The sequence below is a fragment of the Lipotes vexillifer genome, unplaced genomic scaffold (genome assembly GCF_000442215.2).
Source record: "Lipotes vexillifer unplaced genomic scaffold, Lipotes_vexillifer_v1.1 scaffold365, whole genome shotgun sequence".
NCBI classification, from domain to species: domain Eukaryota; kingdom Metazoa; phylum Chordata; class Mammalia; order Artiodactyla; family Lipotidae; genus Lipotes; species Lipotes vexillifer.
Window position 1 is genome coordinate 955,559 of NW_006781263.1, and position 18,057 is coordinate 973,615.

At 43.8% G+C, this 18,057-nt stretch overlaps 1 protein-coding gene across 1 annotated transcript in view; it reads left to right on the forward strand.

Annotated features, from left to right (window-relative positions):
- CFAP61 (cilia and flagella associated protein 61) overlaps nucleotides 1–18,057 on the forward strand; it is a 270,087-nt gene that overhangs the window by 64,545 nt on the left and 187,485 nt on the right. Inside the window, exons 8-11 of the mRNA XM_007454529.1 lie at nucleotides 4,683–4,774; nucleotides 10,523–10,597; nucleotides 12,944–13,122; nucleotides 14,679–14,718. Coding sequence (XP_007454591.1) covers nucleotides 4,683–4,774; nucleotides 10,523–10,597; nucleotides 12,944–13,122; nucleotides 14,679–14,718 — 386 coding nt within the window. The remainder of the gene's footprint in view (nucleotides 1–4,682; nucleotides 4,775–10,522; nucleotides 10,598–12,943; nucleotides 13,123–14,678; nucleotides 14,719–18,057) is intronic.

The following is an 18,057-nucleotide window of genomic DNA, read 5'->3' on the forward strand; positions in this document are numbered from 1 at the left end:
TCCCTAGAATTCAATTGTTGGTCTGTCATGTGTGTTGCAAATATTTTCTCCATGTATCTACTTATTTAAAAAATAGGGGGTTCTTTTGACAGACAGAACTTTTAAATTCTGATGAGGTCTAGCATATGGCAATATTTTTTTTATGACTTCTGCCTTCTACATTTTTAAGGAAGGGTTTCTCCACCCCCAGGATAATAGAGATGTTCTCCTCTATTTTCTTCTCGTAATTTAAAAGTATTAAAAAAACTTTAAGCTGTTACTATATCTGCAAATGATCTTTGTGTATTGTATGAAATACGGGCCCAAATGAATTGTTTTCCTTATGCTTAGCACTATTTACTGTACAGTTTATTCTTCCCGCACCAATGCTACCTTTAACATATATGAACATTTCATAATTACCTGGCTCTTTTCTGGATTGCATTCTGTTCTGTTCCTACTCCCAATAACCCTCTGTTTTAATAACTATGGCTTTATAATATGACTTTTTTTTTTTTTTTTTAAGGAAAGTATCTCCATTTTTATTTGGGGATTATGTGATTAAATAGTTTTTTCTTGTTTTTTTGCGGTACGCGGGCCTCTCACTGTTGTGGCCTCTCCTGTTGTGGAGCACAGGCTCCGGACGCGCAGGCTCAGCGGCCATGGCTCACGGGCCCAGCCGCTCCGCGGCATGTGGGATCTTCCCAGACCGGGGCACGAACCCGTGTCCCCTGCATCGGCAGGCAGACTCTCAACCACTGTGCCACCAGGGAAGCCCAATAGTTATTTTTTTTATTTTTATTTTTATTTTTTTGCGATATGTGGGCCTCTCACTGTCGTGGCCTTTCCCGTTGCCGGACGCGCAAGCTCAGCGCCCATGGCTCACGGGCCCAGCCGCTCCGCGGCATGTGGGATCCTCCCGGACTGGGACACGAACCCGTATCCCCTGCATTGGCAGGCGGACTCTCAACCACTGCGCCACCAGGGAGGCCCCCAATAGTTATTTTTAAATTAATTTTTATTGGAGTATGGTTGCTTTACAACGTTGTGTTAGCTTCCACTACACAACAAAATGCATCAGCCATACACATACAGATATCCCCTCCCTTTTGGACTTCCCTCCCATTTAGGTTACCACAGTGCATTAGGTAGAGTTCCCTGTGCTATACAGTATGTTCCCATCAGTTGTCTATTTTATACATAGTATCAATAATATAATATGTCTTAATATTCATTAGAAAATATGGCCCGCTCTTTGTTGTTATTTCTTAAAATTTTGTTGACTAGCTGTTCTTCCATATTTGCTCTTTTAGAATCACTTTATTTCATTTCACAAAAAAACCTTGTTAGGATTTTTGATCACTATTTAAAAAAAAAGTCAAAACTCACCAGATTGTATACTACTACTTTTTCCTAAAGCCTTCACAATGTATTATTTAGCTTTCCCTCTGTATTATTTCTGTTAAAGAGCAAGGCAGACACAGGTCTTGGGTCTATACAATTTGGGAGCTCTCTTTAAGAAAAATAATACAAAATTAGGAATGCAGTAGTGGGTGCTGTGCCTTGGGAGGAACCTGGGCCTCCAGCTTTATTTGCTTCATGGTAACCCCGCCTCAGGGTAGCAGTCTGACTGAGAGAGAAAGTGCTAGTAAACGATGCCTTCGCTCCCACTAGAATAAAGCCCTAGTTCGTGACTACCAAGCTACTTAGGTGGTGTAAGCAATAAAATAACAGTTAAGGGGCTTCCCTGGTGGCGCAGTGGTTGAAAGTCCGCCTGCTGATGCAGGGGACACGGGTTCGTGCCCCGGTCCGGGAAGATCCCACATGCCGCGGAGTGGCTGGGCCCATGAGCCATGGCTGCTAAGCCTGCGCGTCCGGAGCCTGTGCTCCGCAATGGGAGAGGCCACAACAGTGAAAGGCCCGCGTACCGCAAAAAACAAAAGCAAAACAAAACAAAACAGTTAAATTTGCAACCTCAGTCGTGTTTCTACCTGTGTGTTATATAATACCACTGCCTTGAGTTTTTGCTAGGACAGCACCTCACATCTGAGGATCTCAGGGCACATTAAGAACATTAATTAATGAATTAAACCCCACAAAACCCCAGGGACACAGGAAGGAGGGACATGGCATCACCTTGCCCAGTTCTGAAATGCAGCCACCTCTGGGGACGAGCAGGGCAGCTGCTTCTTAATAAATGGCAACGCCCACGACACTTTAGCCCAGACAATTAGTCGTTGTCATTGGTAATTGTCTTGTGAACATTATTAGCCTGTCAGATGGTGAGGGCTCCAGGATGAACTGTTCACTGCAAATCTAATTCAGTCTCTGAAATTTCTGGCTTTTTAGTAATTTTGTCCTAAACATAAAGTATACTAAATACATAAACAACAAGGACCTACTGTACAGCCCTGGAAGTTATACTCAGTATTTTGTAATAACCTATAATGGAAAAGAATCTGAAAAAGAATATATATATACACACACACATATACATATACATATATACATAAAACTGAATCACTTTGCTGTACACCTGAAACTAACACAACATCACAAATCAACTATACTTCAATAAAATAAATAAATGCACAGGGAAAGTCTAGTTTTCTTTTAAACTCAACAGTGTTTCTGGTAGTTCTTCAAATTTAAAACTTAATATAAGAAAAGATTATTTTAAAAAAAGTGCAACTTAATAGGGAGTTATTGATAACATTTGCTTGTTTGTTTTTGATTCAAAAACTTTGCTGCTGAGCAAAATGAATCAGTGATGGTAGAAGTCAGGACAGCAGCTACCTTTAAGAGGTGTGTTGGCTGGACAGCAGGTGAGGGAAACTTCTGGGCCCTGGAAAAGCTTTAATATTCATTTAAGGGGTTGTTAACGTGTGGTACATACAGGTAGAGATTCACGCACTGTGCCGTACACATGTTGTGTCTTTTTTTTTTTGCGGTACACGGGCCTCTCACTGTTGTGGCCTCTCCTGTTGCGGAGCGCAGGCTCAGCGGCCATGGCTCATGGGCCCAGCCGCTCTGCGGCATGTTGGATCTTCCCGGACCGGGGCACGAACCCGTGTCCCCTGCATCGGCAGGCAGACTCTCAACCACTGTGTCACCAGGGAAGCCCTACATGTTGTATCTTAATAACAAGCTGAATTAACCTGAAAAGCACTCTACTTTGCTGTTGTGAGAACACTGGAAACACTGTACAAACGTTCTGGAAAGTTTTGCAGGGAGCAGGACGTATCCACGTGCTAGAGACTCGCTAGGTTTCATTCTCCCCAAAGCGTCTTTCTTCAGAAGAGCGATTCTGAGTGCTTTGTCCCCTCTCATGTCATTTGCTCTCCACCCAGAAGAGCTACTTGCTCTGCTGGGGTGCCATTCTCTCATTGTAACTTCAACGTTATATGCCTCTTCGTCTCTGCCCTTTACACCTCCCTGGGCATCTGATTCTCCTCTTAGAATTTCATTCTACTTCATTTGCCTGCATCTTTTCCAGAAGCAGGTATAGGGCATAAGTAAGTGGGAATTTGGGGTTGAGAGGCGTCTGCAGGGGCCGTTGCACTGGCTGTTGCTGCAGGAACGAATGCAGTGGGAGCGGAGGATGCGGAGAGGATAGGCTGCCTCTGACGCCACCGCGTCTGCTGTGATGCTTAGAAACAAGAAGACAGAGCAGCAGGCCCCGCTGGCAGCCCAGTATCTGGGGCCTCCAGCAGGTCCTGGGTCCCCCCTGTGTATGTGCGGACAATTCTGAGGAGGGGCAGCCCCTGGGCAAGAGCATCCTAGGGCTGCTCTCAGCTAAGGCCGAAAGGCTGCAAGCAGATGTGAGGGCTAAGAGTCCCCCAGTGGAGCAGACACAGAGTGAACAAGAAAGGAGGGGCCGGGGGTAGCGAGAGAGCGGGGGAGGGTGGGAGGGAGAGAGTGAGACAGTGGAAGAGGAGGCGGGTGGTGGTGGGGAGAAAGACAGACAGGAACAAGGAAAAGACAGCAGAAGGAGAAGGAAGAAAAGGAGGGGCAAAAGAACTTTTCAGACAAAATGGGAAAAAAGTTTTTTCTACTCTAGTTTTTGGTGAACGGTAAATATATGAACACTACCCCGATTATTGACTTTCCAGAACATATTAAAACAATAATGCAAAGTTAGCTTCAAGTCTTGCTTAGAAAGTAGAAAAGTGAACATCGTGGCCTCTGTCAGATGCCCGTTCACAGTATTTCCCAGCACGGGGAAAGCAGCCCTTGTGCTAATCTCTGTGTTCTGAGAGCACTGACATAGCCAATTGTGGTCTTTTCCATATTCTGCCTTAAAATCATTTCAAAGCCTGCCATCCAGGAGGTTGATAATCAGTTGTTTACAAACTTCAAAGGGGCTCCCATGAAAGGATCACGGAGCTCCATCTCTGGCAGGTTCGAGGGCCTCCTGGGGGGCAGCCCAGCCCAGCCCCATCCTGGCCTTGGTTTATGTCCACAGCTCCCTCAGGCCAGGTATCACTGGACCCCCATCCTGTGCGGATGGAGGCACAGAGAGGTCAGAATCCAAGTGGGCTGCGAAGACCCTGTTCTCCCCACCTCGCGGCTCTGCCCTCAGCAATATAATCCTTCAGATATGCTGCAGCTTAGAAACACATGACCACGCTGCCTCCAATTTCCTGTGCTCTGCAGATATTTACCATCTATTTTCTGTCCTCTTGTCCCTTTTTCTCTGAAAGGCTCCGAGCTCAGGAGCAGCAGCCAGCAATGCCAGCAAATAGTCAAGGAGCCGCAGGAAACTATCTCCCCGGAGGCCGGGGAGAGCATCCAGGTAACGGAGATCATCCCCCCAGCCTGGTGCTCCTTGTGCCGTTGGGGTCAGGGGTGTTCCTGGCACTGGAGTCACTCCCGAGAAGGGAAAGGTCTCACTGGCGTTAAGATCTGGGGGACAAGGGCGGGGAGGAAACAGGCTGCGTGTTTGTAAAAAATCAGCCTCACAGCACCCTCAAGAATCCAGCTCAGGATGGAACCCCATCCCTTCTCCCCCTGCCTTCTCACTCATCCCCTGGCTTCAGGAGGCTGATGTGGATAAAGCAGCTCGCTTAAAGGCGGTTAGAAAGCTCACCTTGTCCACAGACTCAAATGAGGCGGCATTTTCCTTCCTGCCCCATTGGGCCCTGCAGGCTCTAGAACCACCTGCCACAGCTCCCTGGATTGCTCCTGGCCCACTGGCCCGGCCTGGCTTCAGCAGGGGCCCCTCCTCACACCCTCCTGCTCTGTGAGTGCTGCCACCGTGACCTAAAGGGGGGCATACCCCCACTGAAGGAGGCCACAGTCAGCCATGTAATAGAGGACATAGGATTTGGGGGATGGGCCTGGGATCCAGCCATTGTTCCATCTCTGCCACCCTCTGACCACTGATGGTTCACAGAAATACAAACGCCCATATTGACTGGGCTCTGGGTCCTCACCTGCTCCTGCAGGACCTCAGGGCATGTCCCTTGTGTCCTCTGGAACTGGCCTCACCAAGGGGGCTGGGAGAATGAACGGGCTTACCTCTAGGCCACCGTTGGCGGCCTGGGCCTGCCTCAGCACTGCGTGTGGCCAAGAGTCCCAGCACGCGTTTCACTGCACGGGCCCTTCTGCTTCTGGTCCTCCTGACTGTTCCATCCACCTGAGGCCAGGACGGGGGCTGGTGCAGTGCCATTGCTTCTTGGACTCTCTTTTCTTCTCCTTTCCAATCTTGGACAGAATAACGTTCCCCCTGCCCACCAGCTCGTGCAAAGAAGACCTTGGGAAAAAGAGGAGTCGGGGAGGACCTTTATCTAGCATTAGGCCAGCTGGCTCGTCCTGCTGCATTTTCACATTGTCTCCATGGAAAATGCCTTCTTATACCCCAGACCACAAAAGGACCCAACCTGTAGGTGGGTGGCTGTTGTGTTTCGAGGGCTAATTTATTCTCTGCACAGAGGTTGGATGCTCACAGTAGCCAGGCTCTCTGCTAGGTGCTGAGGGTGCTCGTGAGACCAAAACACAGCCACAGCCTTCGGGAGGTGGTGCACGGTGGGAAGAGGAAAGCCTCCTACTTCAGTATGTGGAAATGAGGGTGGAAAACATCCCAGAAGAGGGCACGAGGGACACCTGAAGCTTTTAAGGAAGGTTGTTTGGCATGGACTAGATTGCGGGGAATGAAGCTGATGAATGGAATTAATAGAAAGAACTTAGCGTGAGGGATTTCTGCATCTGGCAAAGATGGCTAGATTTACTCTCCTGCCTGAAAAAAACAAAAAAAATGGCCAAAGCATATGAAATGTTTTTAAGACACTTCTCATCAGGTAACAAAGGAGAGTGATGCCTGGGAGGTGAGAAACAAGCCAGGTAAGCCCTCCAAACATCGTGGCCACCTCCTTTGAGGGAGTCCCTGACCACGGCACAGGGCAGGAAGAACCATGGAAACCAAGTGGTATGTCCATGGAGACTAAAGCCACTAAGTTTTGCAGGACAGAGTACCAGAGAGGAGAGAGCTGTGCAGAGAGATGGTTGACACCAGCGAGGGTCACTCTTGGGTATTCAGCTGAATACTGATTAGCACATGCACATCAGCATGATCTTCAAAACTACTGAAGATCAGCCTGAGGAAAGAACTTCCTGAAAGGATTAGCATTAACAGTGCACAGAGCTCATACAAGGCTGGGAATAGTGCGTGTTCCATCAGCCAGACCAGGGAACCCTGTGACTCACAAGGCATTGGGAGAATGCACAGAAGGGTACTGCATCAGTAGCAAGGAATAATTAGCTCTGGAGAGAGCACTGTTCCAGTCCTATCTAACAAAGCTTTAGAGCAAGATCCAAAAGCAACAAACTGCTTCCAAGTAATTTGAGTCCCAGAACAAAGTTCAAGAGTATTTGTAGGAATACAAAATTATCCAGCACCCAAGTAGATTAAATCACAATGTTTGGAATTTTTTTTTCTTAAAGACATAATGCTTTTGCACACTTAATGTCCTACAGTATAGTATAGCATAACTTTTATATGTACTGGGAAACCAAAAATTCACATGACTTGCTTTATTGCGATATTCACTTTATTGTGGTGAATGAACCTGGGATATGAACCTGCAATACCTCCAATGTATGCCTGTAAAAACACCCCAAATAAACCCTCTAGAGATGAAAACTACAATTCATGAGATGAAAAATACACTGGAAGGATTAACCACAGATTAGACATTGCAGAGAAAGGGATTAGTGAAACAGAAATGAGAATTAAAAAAACAAATCAATGTATCAGTGAGCTGTGGGATAACTTTAAGTACCTAATATGCGTGTAATTGGAATTCATAAAGCAGAGGAGAAAGAGGTTGGAACAGAAAAAAATATTTGAAGAAATAATGACTTAAAAATTCCAAATTTTATGAAAACAGTAAACCCACAGGCACAAGCTCAACCAATAACAAGCACAAACAAGAAACATGAATAAAACTATACCAAAGCCCATCATAATCAAACAGTGGAAAACCAGTCATAAAAAGAAAATCTTAAAAGTACCCAGAGGAAGAAAAAAAAAGGACAAGTTGGGAACAGAGGCCCAAAGATAGGATGGCAGCAGGTTTCTTGTTGGAAACAATGTGAGCAAAAAAGACGGTGGAGTCACATCTTTAAGGAACTGGAAGAAAATAAACTGTCAACGAAGAATTTTACACCCATTGAATATCTTTCAAAAATAAAGGTGAAATAAAGACTCTGCCTACACAGAAAAGGGGAAAGAATTCATTACCAGTAGACTCAACTACAAGAAATGTGAAAGGCAGTCCTTCAGGCAGAAGGAAAATGATGCCAGATGGAGATCTGGATCTACACAGGGGGCGATGAACACTGGAAATGGTAACTAAATGGGTAAATGTGTAAGATTTTGTTTTTATTATTTATATCTCTTTAAAAGATAGTTGACGGCCTAAATAAAATAAAAACAACATAGTGTGGAGCTTTCAACATGTGTAAAAACATCTGACAAGAACAGCACAAAGGCCAAGAGGGTGCAATGTAAGGACCCTATTTTAGGGTTCTTATACTACACCTGAAGTGATGTTATATCACCTGAAGACAGACTTAAAGATGTATACTATAAACTAAAAGAACACGAAAGTCACAAATCAAATTCAGAAAGTTATATCTAATAAGCCTACAAAGAGGTGAAGTGGAATCATAAAAATATACAGTGACTCCAAAAGAAGGCAAAAAGAGAGGAAAAGGGGAATAAAGAACAGATAGGACAAATAGAAAACAAACAGCAAGATAACAGACTTAATCAATCAAAACAGACACATCAATGATTACATTAAATGTAAAATGGTCCAAATATCCCAATTAAAGAATGTATAAATCAGATATAGATTGGATTGAAAAGCAAAACAGTTACACGTGAATTACAAAAAAAAAAAAAAAAAAAATGCACTTTGAGTAGATACAATAGGTTCAAATGAAAAACATGCAAATAGATACATCATGGTAACACTAATCAAAAGAAAGCTGGAGTAGCTTTATTCATTTCACAAAGTGGATTTCAGAAAAGGGAATATTACCAGGGATAACAAAGGTCAAGAGGACATAACAATCCTAAATATTTATGCACCTAATAGTAGAACTTCAAAACACATGAAGCAAAAATTGATAGAACTGCAAAGACAAAGAAAGAAAGAAAGAAAGAAAGAAAGAAACAACTATATTTGGAGATTTCAATATCCCTCCCTTAATCATTGATAGAACGAGTAGACAGTAAATCAGTAAGAATGTAGATTTTAAGAATACTATTGACCAATTTGGCCTAACTCTACCCAGCAGTGTCAGAATACACCTTCCCACATCCACATGGAATATTTACCAAGTTAGATCATATTTCAAGCTAGAAAAGAAGTCTCAATAAATTTAAAAGGATTCAGGGCATCTAAAGTATGTTCTTCCCCAACAAAAGACATCACAGGGAAATAAAACTTCAAATCAACAGCTCTCCTAAACATCGATGGAAAGATTCAAATAAAACCTTTAATAAATTGAATCAATATATTAAAAGGACAATGTCATGATCAAGTAGGGTTTATTCTGAGAATGCAAGGTTGGTTTAACATAAGAAAATCAATGTAATTCACCACATTAACATTCTAAAAAAGAGTACTTATATGTTTATCTCATAAATGCAGGAAAGGCATCTGAAAATTCACATTCATTCCTCATAAAAACTCTCAGAAAATTAGGAGTAGAAGAGAACTTCTTCAATTTGATAGAGGTTATCGCTGAAAAGCCTATAGCTAACATCGTCCTTGGTAGAAGACTGAGTGCCTTTCCACCAGGGTCAGAAACAAGACAAGAAGGTCTGTTCTCACCACTTCTATTCAGAATTATTCTGGTGGTTCAAGCCAGTGAAAAAAAAGACGAGAAAAGAATTAAAAGAATATACACAAAATTAACATGCAAAGTTCAATTTTATCTCTGTATAATGGCAATGAACAACCAGAAAGCTAAATAACTACCATTTACAACAGTATAAATACACAGAATACTTAAATCTGACAAAAGATGTTGTCAGATTTAAGTATTTTTTGTATGCTAAAAACTACAAAACATTTCTGAGGGAAATGAAATAAGACCTAAATAAATGGAGAGAAATCCCCTGTACATAATTTTGAGGACTCGATATTGTCAAGTTGTTGATTGATCAATGAAATACCAGTCAAAATTGCAGGAGGAATTTTTAGAGAAATTGAAAAAGTGATTTCAAAATTCATGAGGAAGTGGGAAGGACCTAGCACAGACAAAGAAACTATGGAAAGAGAACAAGGTTGTAGGACTAATGCTACTGACTTCAAGATTTATTATAAGGTTCTTGTAACTGAGATAGTGTGGTAATGATGTCAAGGTCAACAAATAGATGAACAGAACAGAATAGAAGATCCAGAAATAGATCTTTCTATTTATCTTTCTATTTCTAGATCTAGAAAGATCTAGATCTTTCTAGATACTCAGCATATAATCTACAGTGACAAAGAGCAGGTCATTGTTTGCCTGTGGTTGGCAGAGTGGCCCCGGGTGGGAGGAAGAGCCACACAGAAACACAGAAGCTTTGGGGAGTGATGTATATGTTCATTATTTTTATCGTGGTGATATTTTTATAGGTACCTATAGGTCATAACTTTTCAAAAGCTACACTTTAAATATATGCTGTTTACTGTATGTCAATTATACCTCAATAAAGCAGTTTTTAAAAAAGCCCTAGTGCATCTTTTAAGTTACACAGAAGAATAAGAATAAAGGAGGAATAACTAACATCTGCAGAGAGTCAGAAGATGCTAAGCATCTCTCCATCCACCTGTCCTTATTTTATCCTCAGGACAACCTTATGTGGTAGGTGCTGCTCTTAGCCCCTTTGTACAGATGAGGAAACTGGGGATCCCTCACTTTCCCAATGCCACATGCCCTGTAAGAAGGGAAGCCAGGATCTGACCCAGGCAGCTCATACAGAGCTCGAGCTCTGAACCACTGTGGGTGTTGATTTATTCTCGTGTCTTGCCTTTGTCTTTTGCAGAGAAAAAGCACAGAAGAAGCCGCAATGGAGGAAGCTTTATCACCAGTCCAAAGTGGAAACACTAGTGAAGCGGAGGTAGGGCTTGCGAGGGCCTTTCAGGGGGCCAGTGCGGCTCACTCCTCTCCACCTGCATCTTCGTGCGCTTTCCTCGCCAGGCCTCCCGCCTTCTTTCCCAGTTCAGAGCTGACTCCTTACTTAGGACCTGCTCCACAAAGCCTCCCTCGGTGAACTCTCACTCCACTGTCATTAGACCTTTATTCTATATCCCTTGCACAGCTCGGTCCTAGAAGTTACACTTTCTACATCAATAATTTGCAACCATTTCAGTAAATAGAATCTTTCTGTTCTTCCCATTGTCTAGAGAGAAAACATTTTGGAGGGGCAAACGTCTGTAAGAGTTTTCTCCTGCTCTACGTAGAGTACATTCATGTACACCCTTATGTGTCTGATGTGTCATTCACACGCATCTCTGGTTCCAGGAACTGCTGCCTCCTGTTACAGATTCAGGCCAAGGGGTGGTAGCATCTTCTACCAGCTGCCAGGAGCAGGACATGCTTCTGGAAGGAGTGGGCCCCAGGTGGGCACAGGTCCGCTTTCCGAGCCTCACGTTGGCATGTGCTGCAGGTCCCCTACCAGCTCCTCTGGCACTGCTCACCCCCCCAGCACCCTGAGGATGGGGGCTTCAGTGCCTGCTCTTCCCCTGGGGCTGTTCCTGCAGGCAGGTCGCCACCTCCGGGGGCAGTTGGAGAATCAGCCCCCAGCTCCTCTGCCTTTTGGGTAGGACGGCTCCCAGGGGTTCTCCCCACATCTCCCCGAGGTCTTGGCGGGATTGACAAGTAACCCACTTGTTCATTGTGCCGCGTTGGGGTCCTTCTCTTCCCTCCTCACTTGCCCACTCGCCTCGCAGAATTTCCTGGCATCGCTCCCTGCGTGAACTTAGCTCCTTTTGCTTCTGGGGAGCCCACATTAGGGTGCCCACTCCTCGTGCCCCAGGGAGGAGGGAGCAGGGCATGCAGCAGAGGGGAGAAATCTCTCTCCAGTATTTCTAAGAGGGTAGCCATTCCTTTAGGGACCCAAAAGAGGATGTGGAGGGGGTCAGGGTGGTCCATACTGCATTAGATGTACTGACATCCCAGAGGGTATCCGGGTCAACAAGGAGGATTGATATCCCATGTTTATCTCCTCTCCCTTCTGGAAAAAAACACTGAAATAACCGTAAGGGAAGAATAAGGGCACAAATCCACACAGACAAGAAGGCTGGGAGAGGAGATATTGGAACACGAGCACTTTAAAGGTGTTTAGAAAGAAGGAAATGGATGGCGGGGTTTGCACTGGCTCTTCACAACTGGGGAAGGTGGAGGCCGGGCACCGTGATGAGGAGGGATTCTCCACGTGTGCCCACAAAGAGCCCGGGCCCTGGGGGCTTCTGCAGAAGGCGGGGCGAGGGCTCTGTGTGACAGTCTGCCAGGCGGTGTTGGGGACAATAGATTCCCTGCAGAGGACACTTAGCTTGTCAACTACCCCCCCAACTGAAAGGACCAGGTGATAGTTCTCTGAAGGGTCGAGCGGAAGCAGCTCCAGATCCAGTGCACGGTGCGAGGCTGTGTGACGGGGAAAGACAGAGGATAGGCGGATCAGTGGGGCTCTCCATTTCACGTGGAGGAACACCTGCCCTGTCCTCCTGCCCTGTTCTCCAAATACAGAAGCCAGCATAATAGTATTCAGAAATATAGAGGTAAAGGCCAAAAGAAAGGAAAAAGTTGAAAATGCTAGTCAATGGGGGAGTAGGAGGCTCCTGACTTTCTTTATAACTTTTTAATGCTAATATTAGTTTACTTTTTACCATACGCACGCGTTACTTCAATTTCAAAGAACTCCGAGAGGATCTCAGAGTGAATCACGTTCCTCTCACTGAGCTGTAACACCTCCTTCGATGAATGAGACCTGACAGGACTCAGCACTAACTCTCCAGGTGGCTACGGGCAATTGGCTCCCGGGGCTCCCCCTCACTAGCAAACCACCTGAACAGTCCCAAGATCCAAAAATTCTTGTAGCACAAAATCACAAGAAAAACTGGGGACAGAGGTGTTTTGCTTATGGAATTAATACGCATGTAATAGTCCCACGCTCTAACCTCTATCCAGTGACGCAGTTAAAATATGGATCCTGTATCAAAGACCAACTGAGACTGTTCGTTTTCTGACCTTCGTGCGAGAACTTGTTTCCATCCTCAACAATTTTGAAATCTCACTAAGAACACCTCCTTAAAACCGGGCCTGGCTCGGGACGGTTTGTTTCAGGTGAGGCAGTCACATCTGTCCTGGGAACGGTGTCCTGTGGAGACAAGGCAGCCACTAGCCCATTAAATGGTAGAAAATAAATAGGATTCCCAGTTCAGTTCCTCCTCTCTCCTTGCTGTAGGACACAGAAAAACTCAGTCAAGAGTACAGTGTGGATTACACGGATTACTGCATCAGCAATACGAGCTCAGCCTCCATCTCTCTGCCCGAAGAGACCAGCAACTTCCGCCCCATCTACAAGGGCGCCTCCACTGCCTTCTGCATCCAGCTCTTTTGTATCGACGAGAAGCACGAAGCAAGGCAAGTGCTGGTCCCCAGTGTGTCTGCCACGCAAAGACCTTCTCCTGGCCTTGGTGGCCCAACACTTGAATCTTGCAGAGCCAGGGGTTTCCAAACCTGGCTGCCCATCCTCATTTCTGGGGAGTTCTTAAAAACCACAGATTCCTGAGCCCCACTTCCAGACTCCAGCCCATAAAGTTTGGGTCAGACCCACAGAACTAGGCTGCCCAGGGTCTGGAAAATCATCCCTGCCTTAGCCACATGCTGTCCCCCATTCTCTAGAGTTTGCATTTTGGGGGGACTTTGGGTTTAGGTTGCTGCTTGTCTGGAGTCTTTTAGTTGCAAGCAATAGAAAATCCAGCCGAAACTGGCTTTGGAAAAATGGAATAATTGCCTCACGTAAGAAAGGATAATCCAGTGGTGGGACCGATTTTCAATGTGGCTTGATCTACGACTTATTAGATACCCCAATCACAGGCCAGGCTTCTCGCTCTACCCTCTACCCTATTCCTGAGCTGATGGCGGGGGGCCAGGCCAGGCCATGATGATGGCTTTGTCCCTTGCTTTGTGCTCCCCACTGAATCGGGGCTGGAGTCTCAATCTGAGAGGGGTGTTAGCAGGACACCAAACAACAATCCAGGGCAGCTGCCAGAGGTAGGAGGCCTGGTCCCGGGCAGATGAGGCTTCCTGTCCCTCCAGAACAACCCCATGTTCAGTGCTCGCTGCGCCCTGTAGTCTGGATTGGACCCCTGCCCTCGGTGCCTAGATTCCACAGCCCCTTTGGGATGCCCACATAGTCCACCATTCCGTCCACAGAACAATGTTGAAAAGGAAAGATTGGCCCATTTTGATAGACTGGAAGGTTCCAGAGTATCTTTAAGACGACCAAGAGCACCTCTGGACACTCCCTTTTTAGAGGATGTATTTAATCACATTCCCGATCTCCTAGCTTTCCTTAGAACCATGCTTTTCTTGGACTTTTTTCCTTTCTAGTTTTCGATTTCTTTGGAATTGAAACTGAGTTGAAAGGTTGAAAAGGGAAATCTTTTTATTCTAATTATATTGTAGACCTCTAAGAAGCCTGTAAACCCTTCTAGATCTGTCACATACATTTATTATCCCCTGTGCATTCGGATAACATTGTGCTTTTTGAATTTTCAAACAGAAATTTGATGACCCGTATGGTTCGCCTATAAATATATACCTGCAGCTGGTCAGAAAATCTTTTGCATATAAAAGAGAAAAAGATCAGAGTAGCTTATAATATGCCCATGTCTCCCCCTCAGCACCTCCTAAAAGGAAGGGAGGGATCATGTCCACAGAATGACTATCTTGCTTTTTGAATGTGTAGAGATTTTTAATTGCTATAATAGTACTTTTGGTTCTAGAAAAACACTTCATTACTGACATTTGAAGCTTATGCCTTCTGCAGCTGATTACTGTTCAGTTAGACACAAATTCTGGTTACTGGTTGGCTAATCACTGCCTAAGCGGGGAGAGCCGTAGGTATCTTTAAATGTGCACTGATGCTGCATTTGCTTGCAGGTCAGTGACAGTTTTTACTGTCTTGTTTACAGGTCACTGGACTTTATGAATTTTGTTTTCAGTCTTTTTCCTGTAAGTATGTGTTGAATTTTGAGTAATATAATTGGTTTTATAAGCTAGAAAAATTATTAAAAAAGTAGGATGCCATATTCATTGTCCAAACATTTAATCTACTATGAATGTTAAGGTTGGAACCACTTTTCTGTTCTGAAAAAAAAGGTTGAATGACATGTCCTGAACTCTTAAAAGTAGAAAAGATTGTCATTTTCAATAATTTTTCAGTCATGCTGTTGTAGTAGTTTTCTTTCAATGCATAATTTATTTTAGAGATTGCTTCATCAGTGTCTTATTAGAATCAAATCATGAATAGAATGCTGGTAGTACGTGAAAATGTCAGGAATTACTCTAAAGTGAGTTAGACTGTTGTATTACTTTATAGTTTGCTTTGGCTCAAAGAGTGCTGACACCATTAGATTGCTTTTCTGAGGGTAGGAAAGTGGGAACTTGCAGTTGATCTTCTGGTTGGTGTCGCCTGACACATGGGATTGACTTGACCCTCTACGGTTGGTTGGTGGATGGCCCCAGGCAGGCACCCAAGTGCAAACAAGGTTCTCCATCTCAGGGTGTCCAGGCCACCTCCTCCACTTTTGTTTCATGGTCGTCAGGGGATAGAGATTCTGACCAACCTTTCATCACTTTATTGGAGGGAAGAAAGTGGGGCAGGAAGACAATTTAGGTTCCTTAATTGGATTTTTATGACTTTTTCCATGGCTGGTCTATCAGTTTAGTCAAGTCAACAGCCATGCTTCTTCAGTTAGCTAATTACGGGCAAATTATCTATTGCTTTATTTTTCTTCGATGTTCTTTATACCAAGGCTAAAAAACAAAATAGGTTTGATTCTGTTGCCTGAAAGCTATGTGATCTTAGATTGTATTTCCTCATTTTGTTAAGATGATGAAGACTTGGCAAGGATGTTCCCCATCATAATTTTTTTGAATTAAATTTTAAGGCATTTCGAAACTCATAAAACACTGTAGATGACCCTGAGGGAGGGTTTGCAAAGCCGGCTTCCCTCCGAGATGCCCCAAAGTAAATTCAGTAAGTTCAATTCGTTCCTATTTTGAAGTCCATGCAGAGACAGATCTTCATTATTATTACAAAAGCAATGCTGGCTTTAAGATAGTAAAAGACATGCTTACTTTTTAATTAATTATTTCAGGATATGGGGAGACAAAAACAAAATACCTTCGTTACTGCGTCCTTAATCCTTCCCATCCATGTTGAAGCAACTCATTGCGTTCATTCTCTTTTATGGCTGAGTAGTATTCCATCGTGTATATATACCACATCTCCTTTATCCATTCATCTGTCAATGGACATTTTGGTTGTTTCTATGTCTTGGCTATTGTGAATAGTGCTGCGATGAACATTGAGGTGCATGTGTCTTTTTGAATTAGAGTTTTGTCCGGGTATATGTCCAGGAGTGGGATTGCTGTATCATATGGTAGGAATTACTCATTTCTCCCAGAGGAAGCCCCCCAGGGCTTGGCACTTAGTCCTTATTTTCAGCTTGAGTATTTTGACAACGTGACTTGCAAGTTCCCTAGAAGGAGCTGTGTTATTTTGCTAGAAAGAAGGAAGATCAGGTGAAAGAGTGATTCACTCCTTTGGGTTGCACATGTGTCCCCAGGGTTTTGGATTCGCCCAGGCAAGGCCTTCACAGGGTTCAGGAGGAGGTGAGATCCCAAAGGGACAAATTAGCTCTGGGAAGAGCAAGCTGCGTCTGCAGGCACCTGGCAGAGGGTCACGGTGGACGTGAGGAGCACAGACAGTCCATGGCAGCACTGTCCCATAGACAACAAACTCTAAATGTTCCATCAGCCACATTATTAAAAAAAAAGTAAAAAGACACAGGTGAAATCAATTTTAATAATATATTTTACTTAATGCAATATGTCCAAAATTTAATGATTTTAATATGTAATCAGTATGCAAAAGTATTAATGAGATCTTGTATATCCATTTTCTCCATTTTTAAAATCCAATGTGTATTTTACATTTAGGACACATCTCAATACAAGCACTAAATTGTCATCAGAAATCCTTGCTCTGCTTCTAGATTTTGTAAAATTTACAGTTGAATGAGTAGATTCACATACCCAAATTGTTCTAAACATACATAAAACTTTTCCAATAACTGAACTGAGTATCAGTTTTTATTTTATTATTTTTTTCTTTTCCATTATGGTTTATTATAGGATATTGAATGTAGTTCCCTGTGCTATACAGTAGGACCTTGTTGTTTATCCATTCCATATGTAATAGTTTGCATCTACTAACCCCAAACTCCCTGTCCAACCTTCCCCCACACCCCCTTCTCCGTGGCAACCATAAGCCTGTTCTCCATGTCTGTGAATCTGTTTCTGTTTTGTACATAGGTTCATTTGTGTCACATTTTAGATTCCACGTATAAGTGATATCACTTGGTATTTGTCTTTCTCTTTTTGACTTACTTTGCTTAGTATGATAATATCTAGGTCCATGTAGCTGAAAATGGCATTATTTCATTCTTTTTTATGGCTGAGTAGTATTCTACTGTGTATATATACCATGTCTCCTTTATCCATTCATCTGTCAATGGACATTTCGATTTTTTCTGTCTTGGCTATTGTGAATAGTGCTGCAGTGAACATTGAGGTGCATGTGTCTTTTTGAATTAGAGTTTTGTCTGGGTATATGTCCAGGAGTGGGATTGCTGGATCATATGGTAGCTCTATGTTTAGTTTTTTGAGGAACCTCCATACTGTTCTCCAAAATGGCTGCACCAATTTACATTCCCACCAACAACGTAGGAGGGTTCCCAAGTATCAGTTTTGAAATGTAAATTTAATCAAATGAAATAAAATTAAAAATTCGGTTCCCCCGTCTCACTAGCCACATTCCAAATGCTCGGTGGCCAGACTCAGCTCCTGGCCAGCATATTGGACAGCGCAGATACAGGTCAGGACATGCAGATCCCACTGCCCAAGTTAACCCGCCCTTAGATCTCATCACCCAAGTGGGACCGTGCCCTGATAAAATACACAGACATCCATTGATGTGTAATCACAGGACTTTAGAGCAGAAAAGGCCTGGAGCACCACACTCTCATCTCACAGAGGTGGGGACCACGGCTGACGGCTGGTGCAGCATCACTTGGTAAACCCAGGGCCTTTGCCATGATACTGAGCAGCCTCATCATTCCTGGATACAAGTGAATTTGCAAACACAAACGTCCTTAGTTTAAAACTCTACTTCTGGAAAAGAGCTGAGATGAATGGGTCCTATGATTCACAATATTCCTTTATTCGGGTTTCAGTCAAACACAGATATTTTCTCCATATTCTTTTTTTTTTTTTTTTTTTTTTTTT